At 34.8% G+C, this 15,902-nt stretch overlaps 1 protein-coding gene across 5 annotated transcripts in view; it reads right to left on the bottom strand.

The window, feature by feature from the left end:
* RALYL (RALY RNA binding protein like) overlaps positions 1-15,902 on the bottom strand; it is a 377,933-nt gene that overhangs the window by 180,876 nt on the left and 181,155 nt on the right. For all 5 annotated transcript variants that reach the window (XM_053955902.1, XM_053955909.1, XM_053955880.1 and 2 more), the window contains one exon: positions 9,180-9,458. In XM_053955902.1, coding sequence (XP_053811877.1) covers positions 9,180-9,435 — 256 coding nt within the window. In that variant the 5' untranslated portion in view covers positions 9,436-9,458. The remainder of the gene's footprint in view (positions 1-9,179; positions 9,459-15,902) is intronic.

Below are 15,902 nucleotides of genomic sequence, written 5' to 3'. Positions count from 1 at the left end.
GAAAAATTGTCTGATTCAGTTTCCATTAATTTTTTAGGAGGTACTGAAGTCACTTAAAGGGTTGTAACAATTAAGGATATAAATAGTGTTCAGTTCTGAGTAATTAAAATACCTAAAAAATTACTTTTACTTGAAATTTCATAAGCTTTTGGTGGAGCTCATTAATAGCAACAGTTCTGGAAAGGGGAGAAGTAAAACAGAATAAGAGCATCTAATTTGTCGAATTTCCTTTTTTTTTTTTACCTGTGAATTTTGCTTTGCCAGTATGATGTGCTGGAAACTAACTGAATTGCTAATAAGTTATAAACAACTAAGTTTGGGGTTGTTTTTTTTTTTTTTCCAATATACACGACTTACACAGTTTTGCTGATGAGGCTGTCTGCTGTCAAAATAATTGTAGGATTAAGTGTGAAACCTGAGAAAGAAACAGATTTCCTCTGCTGTATTTTCCTTAGGTGTGAAATGCAAGTAGGCTTAGGATGTGAAATCAAACCTGAGACAGCAAATGTGCCCTTAAAACATTTCTTGTCTCAGTTAAGCTAAACAGAAAAAAAAAAGAACACTTTCATTTTAGCTGAGCTTCCTGTTAAGAAGGGAAAGAAACAGGAAGAGTGATCCTAAAAGTTCATCATGCTAAAGACCAGCTTCCATTAATTTAGACTATGATTAGGAGAATTTTTCATGCTACATCAGTATTCTGGCAGGAAAAATATTTTCTATTCTTTCTCCTCCAAACAGCTGAGTGATATCTTGAGAGGCGAATCTATTTCAAGGCTTTAGCAATCATAGTCCAAAGACTATGGACTGGGACTTAGTTTCTGTACACTAAAATAGCATTATTCTTTCCTGTCACTATTCAGTGCTGAATATCTGTTGAAAACCCCCATACCTCAAATTGCAGATTAGAAAGATAAAAACTGGCCTGTCAGATTTAGATGAGAAAGCTTCTGATTCTCTGCCCTTTCCATAAAACCCATAGCAGAAGTGAATTTCTCCACATGCCTTTTGAAAAGAGATCACCAATGAAATGTTTTAGCAAAAGAATGAGAAAACAAGTATATATGGCAGGCACACATTGAAAAAAACAGCTGACAAGACATTAGCAACTCTAACAGCATCAGTACAAGTGAAATATTGTCAAATAATCAAGAAAAAAATACCTGACTCATTCTTGCTGAGATTATATTTGAAGTGAAAGAAGCCAAATGCATAGAAACTAGTCTATCAAATTAAATCAAGCTAGATCAAGCAAAAAAAGTGAAGCTGTAGACTACAAGACCTCCTAGCATACCAAACCAAAAATTGCATGGCATCTTAGAGATAGTTCTTGGTTTTGTACAGTGCATTCCACATGAGACTTGGAGACAAATATTATGAGAGAACCTAACATAACAATGTTTTTATCACTGCATAATGTTATGACAGTTCAGAATGTATATATTCGCTATACAATTGTAGTGATCCCAGCAGTCACTAATCAAAGGAAGTATATTTAAGAAAAGGTACAGAATTCTGTCTGGCACAAAGGAAAACTCTTTTTTGTAGCTTCTTACAGACCTGCAACAGAAATAAAACAGCATTAAGCTCAAATCCAGAAGGACCTACTGGATATAGTTTGCTAAAAAAAGCCCCAAACCAACAACAATCTCATCAAGATATTAACATAATAAAAGCATAGTACAGAGATCTTTGAGATAACATCATCTAAATGTTTTGAAAAGCTCTTACAAAATTACTACGGATATTTCAGACCCATTTTGAAAGAAGACTTAAAGTGTTTATGAAACCCAAGGAGGAAATGATGAAAAAAGTAACATTTTATGCAGATGGACCCTGTGCTATATACAGACATGTCAAACAGTAGACACAGACCTAGAAAGATCCCATAATAGCACCTTGTCTGTGATTTTAAAGATGAGTTGGCCATGTAGAAGACTAAATGTAGGCATCTTTATAAAGCCTTGAAGGAAAGTTTTTTCAATAACATCTGTTGATGGCAAGCAATCAGGTCATCATTTGTGGCATTATGATGGAGGGCGTACTTAACATTTGCTGACATCAGGCTGCTCAAAGTACAAAACCTTATTCCAGGAAGAACTTTGCAAACTTTCACTTTATGATAATATAAAGAATTTCACAGAAAGAGACACCAAGCAAGCAATAAGGAAAACTTCATCCCCATAACTTCACCTCATAACTAAATTATTTTATTGATATATGCTTTTCTGTACATGAAAAATAGATTTAAATTGTATCTTCACTTGGAATTGACCAAGTCCCACTAAGAGAGAAATAGAAACTTTTGTGAAATATGAGGAGTAAAACTCACTCATTCTTATTTCAGGTATTCTCAATCTACAGAAACAGGTCATTCTATGAAAATATGGATTTTTCTTTCATGATGAAGAATTCCGCTTGCTCTTCTGGAACAAGCATACATCAATTGCACAACTGTGCCCTGCCCTTAACTGCTGAGGGATGATTGTTAAAAATGACCCTTCCTTCCTACCTTTATATGAGTTTCTTTACATGCATGAATAGCACATGGAATGGTTCATGTCAATGTGACAATAGGATGAGGAAATATTGATTACAGAAATGCACAAGAAACAGGACTGTGGAGTGACAACAAGATTTAATAATGTTTTTGTGTTCAAGAACATGAAACAACTGGTTTATAATCTGCTGCTAAGGCTACAGGATCTTACTGCAACAATAGAAGGTATAAAATATTGGGAGACACCAAAATGTGTAACAGTAAGGGACATAGGAAAATTATCCACTATTAGAAGAAAGATTTTTGTATCCAAGGTCCTCTACAGCAAGACTTGACACTCATGTCTGCTGTTGCACAGACTTCACCAAGACCACAAGGGCATAGGTAGGAAAAGGTCTCAGCAAAAAAGACTGAGACGTATGAGATAACTTTGGACAGGTTCCCTGTTCCTGCACAGACTAGGCTGAAACAGGATTACAATTGCTCCCAAATATAGAAACAGGTTGGAATAATGGAATAAGAGAGTCAGTTCTAGTGGGTAAAATTTAGCTCCTCTGAGCTAAGCTGTGGAAATATAATTAATGATTTTTCAGATGTTCTGTAACAATCTGTGTGTGCCTGAGGGCTTGATGATGAAGACATTGACTAAGATCAGATTTAGTGGGAAAGACTTAGTAAAGACAGTGCAAGCCTGGGTCGATATCCCTAGTTTCACTCTAGGTTCCTGTGACACTAGGCATTATGTTCATCTTGGCTACAAATGCACTATCTTTTGGGTTTTGTTTCTCTTTGTTTGATTTTGGAAGAAGATCACTTGGTCTTTTTGCTTTATCATTACTTTATGTTTAGTTCAACATAAAAAAAATACTGGATCAAATAAACTTCCTCAAAACCTGGCCTGAATGTTGATTTTACAAAAAGAAATTGGTATGACTTTTTGAAGTAATCAACAAATAATTATATGAGTTCAGCAAATGCAAAAGTCATTCCCACCATAAGCCAAGACTCACAACATCTCACAAGTTTTATAGGTTTATGGATAATTTATTCTACTGATTGAAGTATTTGCTTATTAAACTTTTTTATTCTCACACTTACATGATAATGATAATTCCTTATATAGCATTTCACAAGAGTGATTTTGCTTTTGCTTAAACACTATTCATTAGAAAGTGGATTTTTTTACCAGAAGAATATAATAGTCTTTGAAGGCCAACATTCAAGCGTTGAAAACCATATGCTATAAAGCTTTCATGGCTTATCAGAGCTTTGCTTTCTAAGTCTCACTTGGTTAGAGAATTACCTGCGTATTACTGAGTTACAGTTTTCAGATTATTTACTCCATGGTGTAATGCTCCATGGTATAAAAGTACAATATATCAGAATGCCAGCCTGCAGAAGTTACAATGGACCAAAGAATTTTCTATGAAGTGCATTGCCCTTCCAGTAGTGTGAAATGCAATATACAGTCTCTTAATCCTATATGACTTTAAATACGCTTTGAATATATGATTAATCATTATATGTACATAATTTTTCTATTTTTAATATTTCATTAAAATATACATGAAAATATCAAAATATTCCCACTTTTTAGTTATATCAGTACAGTCTGTGTGGTTTCTCTAAGATAGTCATTGCCCTTGCCTAGAATGTTTTGACTGACATTAAAACTCAAGTCTTTACAGATTTATAGGAGCAAAGTAAGAAACCTTTTCAGTTGCTGCTCCACTATAGTCTTTAAAATGAGATAACATTGCTTTCCTGATAAAACCTGCCATTACATTAGTGGGAGGTAGCTGGGTAAGAGTACCAATATTGCTCTAATAAATCATGAGTTATGTTTGTACAAATAAAATATTGGTACACTTCCATGCCATTGACTGAAAACTGATGACTAAGTGGAAACGGAATAACCACTAATTCCGATTCAGCTTTCTTATCTTAGCCTATCATTGGCTTAGGTAAAGATTAGTCATCCAGAAAATTTGGGTAAATCTATCATTTTTTTTTAAGCCAAAGTGTTTTTTTTCACAAATTAGTTCACTAAAACAGCAAAAGTATTTATTCCTTTTAAGACAGAAACTTTCATGACACAATTAATGTTTTCTGTAGCTCAGATTGAGGTGAAAAATTGTTTCAGTCTGGAGAGTCCTTGTTCTACTGTCTTTCACTGTTGTTAGACATTACAAACATAAAATAGAAGAGATATGTTTTGAGTAGAGGCAAGGGAAACAAAAGATAAAACAGTTCTATTATCACATCAGTTCAATTTGCAGCAAAGGTATATGTTGAGTCTCTCTAAAACTTCCCTTTATTACCTGCTATTCTCCTTGGATATTTTCTACTGGGTAGTTATAATTTAAAAAGCCCCTTCAGGGCTCTTGTGCCTCTCAAAAGGATGTGTAAAGGAGAATGTCTCCCAAAATAAATATCTACAACCAGCATCTTACCTTAGACTACACGTCAATATGCACTCACTTGGTATTCAGAGACTGCATCTAATTTAGACCTGAAGGCGACACAGATGAGTAATATTTGCAGCAACAAAACAGGATTCAAGCTACAGAGGAATTAATTTATTAGTTAAAAAGGGCATCAGCTGGAAAACTACAGCATCTCTTGTAGTCTGGCTACTGTAATCTTTCCTTTTCCTAAGGATCCAAGAATGAAATTCCATGTGTCTTCTATGAAAAGAACAAAAGTACGAGCCTTATACCATTTAATTTGTTTTGATAAGACACCTGTGAGATGGCCTGGCTTATATGCACAAATGAAGAAAAATTCTCAAGTTAAAGGAATTTTCCTGGTATAAATTTGTGCATGAAAACAGACAAAAATTTGACACAATAATGAAGGTATTGTAAAAGAAAAGGCTATGAACTATTACCCAAGAATAATCAAAGAGACATTATGACTTAGAAGTTGATATGACAGCTATACCAGGATTTTAGGCAGAAGCTGCTATGTATATCTTTATTTAAAAATCTTTATTTATGATTTGGGTGCGGGGATGGAGTGCACCCTCAGCAAGTTTGCAGACAACAGCGAATTGGTTGGGAGGCACTACAGAGGCACCTGGACAGACTGGATCAACAGGCTAAGGCCATTGAGTGGTTCAACAAGATCATGGGTTGGGTCCTGCATTTGGATCACAAGAGCCCCATCCAGAGCTACAGAGTTGGGAAAGAATGGCTGGAAATCTGCCTGGAGGAAAAGAACCTGGCAGTGCTGGTTAACAGCAGCTGAACATGAGCTAGAGTGGCCAAAGAAGGCCAATGGCATCCTGGCCTGTATGAGAACGTGTGGCCAGCAGGACCTGGGCAGTGATCATCCTGTTGCACTTGGCATCGGTGAGGCTGCACCTCGAATCCTGTGCTCAGACTTGGGCTTCTCACTATGAGAAAGGTTACAGCTCATTTCCTCAGCCCACAGCTGCAATGAGGGACTTGCACCATTCCTTTTTGAGCAAGCAGGTGCCTAATCCTTCTCTCACCAGAGAAGGATGAAATCACCCTTGGTAAAGTTCACAGACTATTTTCTCAGAATACTTCCTATTCACCCTGTGTCTTTGTCCTGTTTGGAAAGGAAATGGATATGCACAAATATTCTGTAACTCACAGGTGTGCTTAAATAGGTGAAAAACTTTTGAGAAGAGTTAATAATGTGGATGTGTTCCTACAACAAAGAACATAACTTGCAGTTTTGTTCTAGAACAACTTCAATATTTTCTCAACTCCAGCCTGAAGCAATTTACAAAATAATCATTGTGAATCAGGCTCCCGTGCCCTATACTGACCTGTCTCTGTCCTGTGGGAGGAAAACATGCTATTCCCATGAAGACATAATATTACTTCAAGAAACTACACTGAACTTCACAATAAATTTCCCAAGCATATTTTTTTGTCTTCCTTTATGGTCTCTACCCCACAGCTTTTTCAAGTGTGTTGCACTTTATGAAACAGGAAGCTTGGAAAAAATCACACAGCTCATGAAATCCTTTTCCATCAAGTTGCAGTATCCATGGCACCACCATTACATATCACTGACCATAAACACATCAGTAGGAACTTCAGTGTTGATGGATGAGACCAACAGGCCAATAATAATGACCCACAGAAAGCTGGCAAGACTGAGGGTAATACCAATGTTTTAGATTTGTACATCTAATTTGAGGAATTTGCTAAACAAAATGCTTTGTTATATACCTACTGAGCCTAATCTTTTGTGGCTCCACCTCAGAAGAAACATTTAAACAGGATACTTAGTGAACTGTGTAGCACTCTAAAAAGCTATAAGAATTTACAGGTTCCATTTTAAATTTCAGATATGTGAATGGTTTCTGACTCATGGATAAAGCTGCATCATTTTGAGTGGCATTAGTCCATAAAAGGCAGGAGCTAATGTAAACGGTTCAGTTGACTATACCATGAAAGAGCTAATGTACATTATTAACACAACCTAAATGAAGTTATGCTTTCTTTTGTGAGGTACTGAGTAGTAGAGTGTATAGTAGTATCAGGCATATACCATGGGATAATCTTTTTCAAATACTCCTTTGTTCAAATAGCTTTCTTTATCTGGCTATCATCCACCCCTCATATTACTAATTTAGTCTAATTCAATTTAATAAAAAATTCAGCTATGTTAAACAAGTTTATTTGTTCATCTGTAACGGGATTTTCTTGTCCTTTTCCATAACTTGACTGTTGACATAAATTCATTAGTTTATTTATTTCAGAATGCAAATCTCTCAGGACAGAGAAAAAAGTAATTTTCATCAAGAAGTTTCAGAATAATTGACTATTTGTGCCTAAGAAGTTCTGGGTCAAAATCCAAGTAAATTTTCTCAGTCATCTACTCATTAATGTGTGGTAACTGTTAATGTCTACTGCCAATTCAAATAATTCATAGAAACAATTTCTTTAGCAAGAGGTACCACTTTTACAAAATCATTATTTTTGTCAAACCATACTGATAGCAACTGCATTTCACATATAAAAAAGAGCAAATTAGGAAGAGAAAAAAGAAAATCCCACCTTGCTTATTCTTTATATTCCTTGATATATTAGGAACTGAGGCATGAATATGCCATCAGGAGAATGTGCAGAAAAATCAAAGTATTTTAAGACTAAACAGTTGAAACTTAATATTGGGTAAACGATTCCTGTTATTATTAAAGTATTCAAACAATTCAAGTTATTATTGGTCACTTAATTTCCTTTGCAACAAATTCACTTCACTGCTACAGAAAGCACAAAAGTACACAGAGCAGTGCAAGGGCATTTCCTTGTACAAAATGCTTGGCATATTACAGATGCCACAAGAAATACTTAAAGAGTCTAGCAACAGTAATCATAGTAATAACAGATCTATTGCCTTAGGAAAACACAGTTTAAAAAATCTGGTCAGACCAGTGTGCAAGAAGCTGTAAGTAATGCACTGATGGCATTACATGGCCTATTGCTTGGAGAACACCGCTCCAGGAAACGTCTTCTAATAATGCCATCCCACAGACTGACTTTTCTGCCTTGCTTTTGTCACTTGAGTCTTTTATTTCACTCATCTATATGACTTTTCCTAATGAAGTTTGAAAGCAATCTCCCCTTGAATACAATTGAAGTTATTTAATCTGTTTTTCTCTCGAACCCAAAAGGTAGGAGCTGTAAAACTTAAAATTAGTGTTCAACAGCTATGATAAAAGAACAACCCATCTAACACAAATGCTTCAGTTTCTACAAACAATCAGAAAAATAGATTCCCCAGCCTGCAACACTGAAAATGAACAAGCCATATCCATTCTTTATGGCTTGTTACAGTAAAACACTAGCTACACTTCACCTTTTCCTGACATAGCCATTACACACGTGGGGTTGGATATGAGCAATACAGCTCAGAGCTGTAGTGAAAGACTTCTGAATCCTACCAAACATCTTGCTGTACTGCACATTACTACTGTATATGCATGACAGGTAAGTCTAGTAATGGACTCCAGAGCTTATCATTGACAGCCTACATAGGTAATTAAAAATAGCTCCCAGAGGTAAAAGTTGCATTACATAACAATTAGATTTTACTTAAACATTCATGACAAAGCACTAGAAGAGAAAACTATTACTTTTTTTTCTTTTATTTGGAATTCAGATGAACAATGTTTACAGTATTATGTGGGAAAAGTGAAATCTTAGTTTTTAATAATAGACTTCTCTAAATAACAGTGTTACAGTTTGATTTGGTATGATTTCAAGGACAAATAAAAAATATTCTGTTTCTTCTGTATAAAATCTGACACATCATTGGTCTGGGTATCATTTTAGATTCATTACATGAAAGATAACCTCATCTATTAGACGAACCCTGTTATACTAGACTAAATTTCCTAACTAGACTCTATGAAAAAATAGTAATTTTTTCTTCACAAGAGTAATCATATTCACTACAGTGGAATTTCAAATAAGTATAAAGTTTTCAGAAGTGATCTATTTGATAAATAAACAGTTAGGTATGTTAACTAGGTAACATACCATACATTAAACACCCTGTCGGTTCCAAAATCCTGAAAATATGCTGAGGTAGAACATCAGCAAAACAATCTCACTAGTCCTGCAGGCACCAGTGGCAGATGATATTTCAAATAGAAAGGGAAGAGAAAGCAGTATTTTAATTATTAACAAATCCTTACCTAGTGGCTGCCCTGCGATGATCCTGGCATTCTCTCCTGCCACCGCGGCCCTGGCGTGCCTCTCGCTCATGTACTGTACGAAGGCATAACCTTTGTGCACCGAGCAGCCCACGATCTTCCCGTACTTTGCAAAGATTGCTTCAATGTCACCTTTTTTGACAATAGCTGTGTTCAGATTACCAATGAAGACTCTGGAGTTGATGGACTTTGGGTCATTCTTATTGGTGACATTGCTGGTCTGTGTTTTGCCAGTCATGGTTGGATCACTTGGCTTTAAACCTTAAATAAAGAACAAAGAGAATTATATTTCTAAGCATACGGTTACCCTGACTTTGGATGATTTTTTTCAGCAATAATTCACTTTTAATTTTTCACTTTGGGTGAATCTTGACTCAGAAGAATCAAACTATCAATAAAATCAACATAGCACATTTTGAAATACTGCTCAAAAGTAAAATTTAAACTTCTTATTTTTATAGATGTGAAATATACCAATACATCACTTAATATAATGCTGTGATAGTGGAGCTTTACTGTAATCATATGTGGATTTCTGCTTAGAAATTCAATATTGACTTTTTAAGTACTTAGCCATCTAGAAACTGCAAAGGAAGAGAATGAATCATTATCTACTGCCAAAGAAATGAACATTCAAGGCCATGTAGAGAGCAAACTCTTAAAATGAAAAACAACTCTGCTTTTCTTTGGTGTCAGTTAGAGCACATTTCTCACCAGTTAAATATTGCTGTGAGGTGTGCAAGGCAGGTAACATACAATTCTTTACTGCAATCAATATGTTTCTATCAGAACAATTTTCCCTGTAAATTCAGTACAAAAAAAGAAGTGAGAAAAGACAGCGGCTTATGTTCTGAGAATTAAAAAGTAAAAAAATAAACCACTTTAACTATAGGAACACAGATTTTCTTGCTTCTTTGCCCTTTTATCTGAGGTCACAAGTAGAAATGCATCCTGGTAAATCTCTCATGGGAATAACCACATTATTTCTGGGGAAGATTTGGTAAAAGAAGAAAAAAACCCCAACACTTCTTGTGTTCATCTAGCCTCACCCCTCTGAAGTGCATGTGATTTTCGTAATTTGTATGCAAATTCCACCTGCCAGCAGGTCTCTTATTTATATCAATTTACTTAGATGGAAATGAAGTAAAAGAAATTGTCCACATCTGCACTGGGTTTTCTTTAGCTTTAGTGGACCACAGAAATGTCAAAAATATGCATAGCTTTGAGTAGAGAAAACTTATTTTGTAAGAAAAAGGTCATTTAGGCAGCAGTCAAATATAGGCCATATCTTACAGCCAAGAACTGTGTTACTATTTTTTAACCTGTTCATACTTTTGATTAGATCAGAGTAACAACTCAGGCAAGAAGAGAATCCAGTTATATACTTTTCATAGTTAAAACTCAGTTCATTCCTCAGAATGACAAGGTATAATAACCTCTATTCCAAACATCTAAATCAGAAGTTTTGTATTTTAAATCAGTAAGTACCAGACATGAAACTAGAAAAGGAACCTTTGTCACTGAACTCCACAGAATACCTGCTGAATAAAACAGCCACAGTCACAGCCATCAGCACTTTGACTGCCTCCATCCCAGAGGATCCAAACCCCACCTTCCAGACAAGAACATACAACAGAGATGTATGGGCAGTCCTCCTAAGTCTCAGCAAACAGCCTGCTTTATTAAATGAATGTATGCAGCAGAGCTGCCAGTCAAATAGCTTTCACTTGATTAACAACTCAGCATGGCAACTTTAGGTTACAGCATTTAGAGAAAGCACTGAATAAAATAAGAAAAAGGGTGTTTTCCTCTAAGTTTATGTATTTTTAAATACATTGTGGAAACATAACATACTGTATACATGCACAAATTTCATCCTGGAAAACCAGGAAAACTGCCTTGAAGGCAAACTTCTGACCTTTATCATAAGACAAATTCAATACTCTATATTTCGAGGTTGCTGTGCAGATTGTGCATGTGTGAAGTCATGTCTGTAAATAGCTAACCTGAATTTTGGGAACATTCAAAGGAGTATGCTTAGTACTGTAATATTATCAAGGCAAACCATTTACAAAATGTAAATATAATGCATACTAAGATCCATTTTGACATAAAGTAGACTGCTAATGTTTTCTGATACCCAGTAGTTTCATGTTACACAGGAGTCAAAATGAAAACAACACAGCCATGTTAGCTTAAAGAGCCCTACTGACCCAAACTGAAGAGGTAACACAGCAGAGTAACAAGGTATAAGAGTAACAAAGTATAAGAATAACAAGGTTAGTGCAGTAGCTGATGGACAGGGAACAACCAGTGTCCCCTGTGCTGCTGAGTTGCACAGCACTTCAAATACCACTTTATTGGGAAAACTTACCATGGAGAGTATTGTGTTTATTGTGAAGTTTATTGTGAAGTTCCAGGGGAAAAAAAGCTATATCCATTCTTATTAGCATCTTGTTGATACTATGTACATTTATTGAGCAGCTGAAATTATTTTACTAAACACTTCACAGTTTATCACAAGTATGACTGGCTTAGAAAGCAGTAGCCTGACGGGTACACCTGTCTCTTCCACTAAACTGCTGCATGACTCCTCAGTAAGATGCTTTTAGTGCCTCTGTTTCCACTTTTTAATCTTCAGACCAGCATTTTTTGACTAATGTCTCAATGTTTTTTTATATAACTTCTAACACAATGATGTGACCTCAGTTGGAATGTTTAAGCATGACCAACAGACCATTAAAAAAAATCCATGGGAAAAAAATCTACAGAAAATCTGTCAGAAGTCAAGACTCCCATGAAAATTACATGCAAATAAACACGTCATATATTACCACCAATGTTTTCTACCACACGCATTACCACCACAATGTTTTCTAAACACTCTACTACACTCTGTATTTCCTCTGTTTTTTAGCCATTTAACATGGGATTTGGTGAACTATTGTTATTTCATAAAAATCCTCAGTTCTGCCCAGTTTTTCTATGTACTAATTTAAAAAGACTTTGAATAGGAGATTGAATATTTCTCTGTTGTAGTTGTTCTTTGCAATGCAAATTTACAATATTTTTATAACACAAAGAAAAGTAGTTGTCTGGTGAGTTCTCTCATATTCAAATGAGCAGTCAGGAAAACATGCTGCAGAAATTCAAAGGGTGCAAATAATACTAACATGAATGACTGAGATTTGATTGCCTTGGTGGTCACAATACAACTGTGAATATTTAATAAAATTTCAAAGATCTGTGGGATCTTCATTACAATGTGAAAGAATTTATGACAGCTTCTACACCTCACTTTCAATATGTATCTGTGAACATTGAATTATACCCGTATTCTCTGAGCTATCAGTAAAATCAGAAACATTGTATCTCATACAAATTCAGAAATAAATGAAATAGTGAGAGAAACATATCTGAAATAATCTCATTTCCTTGTAGCCTTTAATAAGGTATCTTGCTAATTACCTATTATTGAAATGATCCTTTCTGCTAATAAATACTTCTTATATGCCAAATATATATTTTAAAATATGGTTTACAAATAACATTTAGCTGTCAGTGAACTTCATATTTATTTATTCAGTGCACTTCATTACATCCAGCATTGTTCTATGCAGTAGCTGATTTAATTATTCTACCAAGAAGTAACTAGTTTGTCTTGGTATAGTTAAAAAAAAAAGTTATAAATTAGGCCATTTCATAGATCTCTAAAATTCTTTCTTAAGCATTAACATTTCTTAAACATTGACATTTCTATGCCAAACCAGAATGAAAACACATGTTGCTAAAATGAGATTCCTATCATCCCGGACATACAAGTTAAATCAGTAGGTATAAACTGGTTTAAACCGGTCAATTTTAAGTGCAAAAGAGGGGAGTAGAATTTAAGTCTTGGCTTCCTTTACTTTTCCAGCATTTTCTGACACAGTTTGGCTAAGCACCAGCAGGACAATGTGTTTCTTTGTAGCTGTGAAACTGATCATCTTTCCATAAGATGCATATGCAAAGGCACAGCTCCATGTCACAGCTGCTTCCCCTCTGGGGCTGTGCCTGGAACCAAGTGAAGACAACAACCCCTTTCCAGTTGTGCCATGGCCCAGTGCATGGAAAACACAAAACTTGAAGCAAAGAGAAAGGGAACAACTTGTCAAACTCTACATTCCAGTAACTCCCAAGCTTTTCTTTTAGGGAGTACAATCAAGGCACTATCATAAAAGTCCTGTTGGACTTCTGCTCCCTGCGCTGCTTTATGCTCTTTCACAATGATTCCTCACACAGTCAAATGCAAAATTTGCCTTTGAACTGACAGTGATTTGGTCAAACTGCAAGAAAAATGTAAATATATATAAAAGTTTGAGGATATAAGGTAAAGGGATTTTGAAAGCAATTCATTGCAGCATTTTCCCAATTGTACAACTGTTTCTTATTTTAAAATACTGAGAGGAACTCATGCCCTCTAAATAAAATTTCTACCAAGTACTGAAATACTGTCTCTGGAAATGTCCTTATGCATTTTCCTATGCTGAATTAACCAACAAGGCTAACCTGTAACAATTCTGTTATAATTAGAAAAATCAGATAAATCTCTTGAGAAGACTAGGAAATATCTATATTAATGACTTGGGTTTTCTCTCTTAGTACTTTCTCTCATTTTTATTTTTTCCTAAGATTTATACCTTTATTAAATTTAGCAATACTTTCAGGAGTTTCTATGTATTTATGTTCTTTCATGTTGGAGATGTTTCTTTCCTTTCAACAATAATACTTTTTAACTAAATAGAGAAAAGTCTACATATTTGAATAAGCTAAGTATTACTTGCAGTGTCTTTAGGAAAAAATAGGGTCTACTGAGGAAAAACGGAAATAACAAAATTGAAAATCTTAAAGGAATACAAATCCTGTCAGAAAATTAAATAAAACTGTCTTACGTTTATAGAGATTTAATAGCAAACTTTTATGTATTTATATTTTTTAAAAAGGAAACAGGAAAAAATCAAATTCACTTTCATTTCCCTTTTCCAACCCCCCCACTCCCCTCAAAAAAAAATTCATTTTGTGATCGTGTTTAGAGCTGGGCCAGTAAGTAATCAAGAGCCTGTATTAGATTTGTATGATTGCAAAAGAGTAATTCTGTGGAGAAAGATTTTTAAATATTAATATTTCCATCACTGACAGGTTACTCTAAGCACCATTAAATTCCAAATCTTAATTTTTGCTATTTGTTATAAGATGCTTGCACACTGAGATTCATAGTGCACATCTGATTATTGCAAATCCTTCTTAAAAAGATAAAGCCCTTAAGAGACACAGGGTTGAACACTCATATTTATTTCCACAATGAAATCCACAGTAGCAAGTACAGACTGTGAGAAACTAATTGCTGGGATATTTGGAGGCCAAGCTGAACATTCTGGCAAAAAAACCAAACATCATAGTATTGGTCAAAAAGCAGCACTATGTGATGTGATCAGTCTCTGGCCCAAAACACCTTGGGTTTTGCTCTTTTCAGCATTTCCAAGCAATCTCTACCCTTCTACTACCCAGTCTCAGTTAAAAGCTGAACTTTTGTCAATATCAAGGTTCAATTGCTGCTTTAATAGCTGAAATTTTCTGTGATGTGCTGTGTTTGAGCTTAAAGAATCAATAATTATTAAAATTTATATAAAGGAAAAAAGAATAGGCCATAATATATTTTCTCTACTTTTCAATTACCTTTTAGAAACAGTGATAACATTAATATTTTCATAGTGTTGCAGAAAATTTTAAGATGTTTAAGCATTTGAAAGATCCTTCTGTGCATCAAATGTCATACAACATAGATTTATCTTGCATTGGTACTTTATTGGTATTTCATGGAGAAAATTCAATATTCATATTAATTGCTTTAATAAGCAGTCACTAAAAGTATTTTATCTCTGTTAAATCACTACTTGACAAAACCCCTATAAAATTTTTCATATCTGTTGGGAACATGGCTATTGGCTATTTGATGATGGCAGTGAGAAATGAGAAGGAGGGAAGAGAGGACAGAAAACTATCAGATAAAATATATTTTGTCTTGGAGAAATTCTTTCTTCCTTATGTTTTAGATTAATTTTTATTGAATTACTATATCTAGGTCACAGAAGTAAAAAAAAAAAATTATTCATAAGATGTTTAGTTAAATTCGCTTCAAAATATTCTGGGCTTTTCCAGTCATCATTAAAGTCAAAGAATATGCTTCCTCTCTCTCTCTCTCTCTCTCTGTCTTAAAGAGATCCTGCCTTTTAATTAATTAATTAGTTTATTTTTATGTGGTTTAGCTTTTTGCTTCCTTTCAATTACTTTAAAGAAGGGGTTGACACATTGTGTCTGTAACATGGACAATGCTCCCTTCAAGCTGGCATTTCTGGAGCCACATAAATGACAATATGCATCAATATGCCACATCTTATAAAAATGAAAGACTGAAAGATAAAATGATACAGCAGATTTCATTTCATCTTCTGCTGCCACTCTTTTCAAAGAGACAAATACTATCTTCGTGGAAGGTGAATAAAACATATCTACTTCTTAAAAAAAATTAAAATAACTAGAGATTGATAGTAACATACCAACAAAAGCAAGCACTTTCAAGGATATATTTTTTTACATTAGTTATTTAAGCTTTTGGAACACTAAGGGGAAGAAGTGCTCTCTGTTCCAGGAGTAGCACCACCCGCA

This window comes from Vidua chalybeata, chromosome 1 (genome assembly GCF_026979565.1).
Source record: "Vidua chalybeata isolate OUT-0048 chromosome 1, bVidCha1 merged haplotype, whole genome shotgun sequence".
Classification (NCBI taxonomy): domain Eukaryota; kingdom Metazoa; phylum Chordata; class Aves; order Passeriformes; family Viduidae; genus Vidua; species Vidua chalybeata.
Note: the sequence above shows the minus strand (reverse complement) of the source record. Positions and strands in the feature narration are given on the sequence as shown.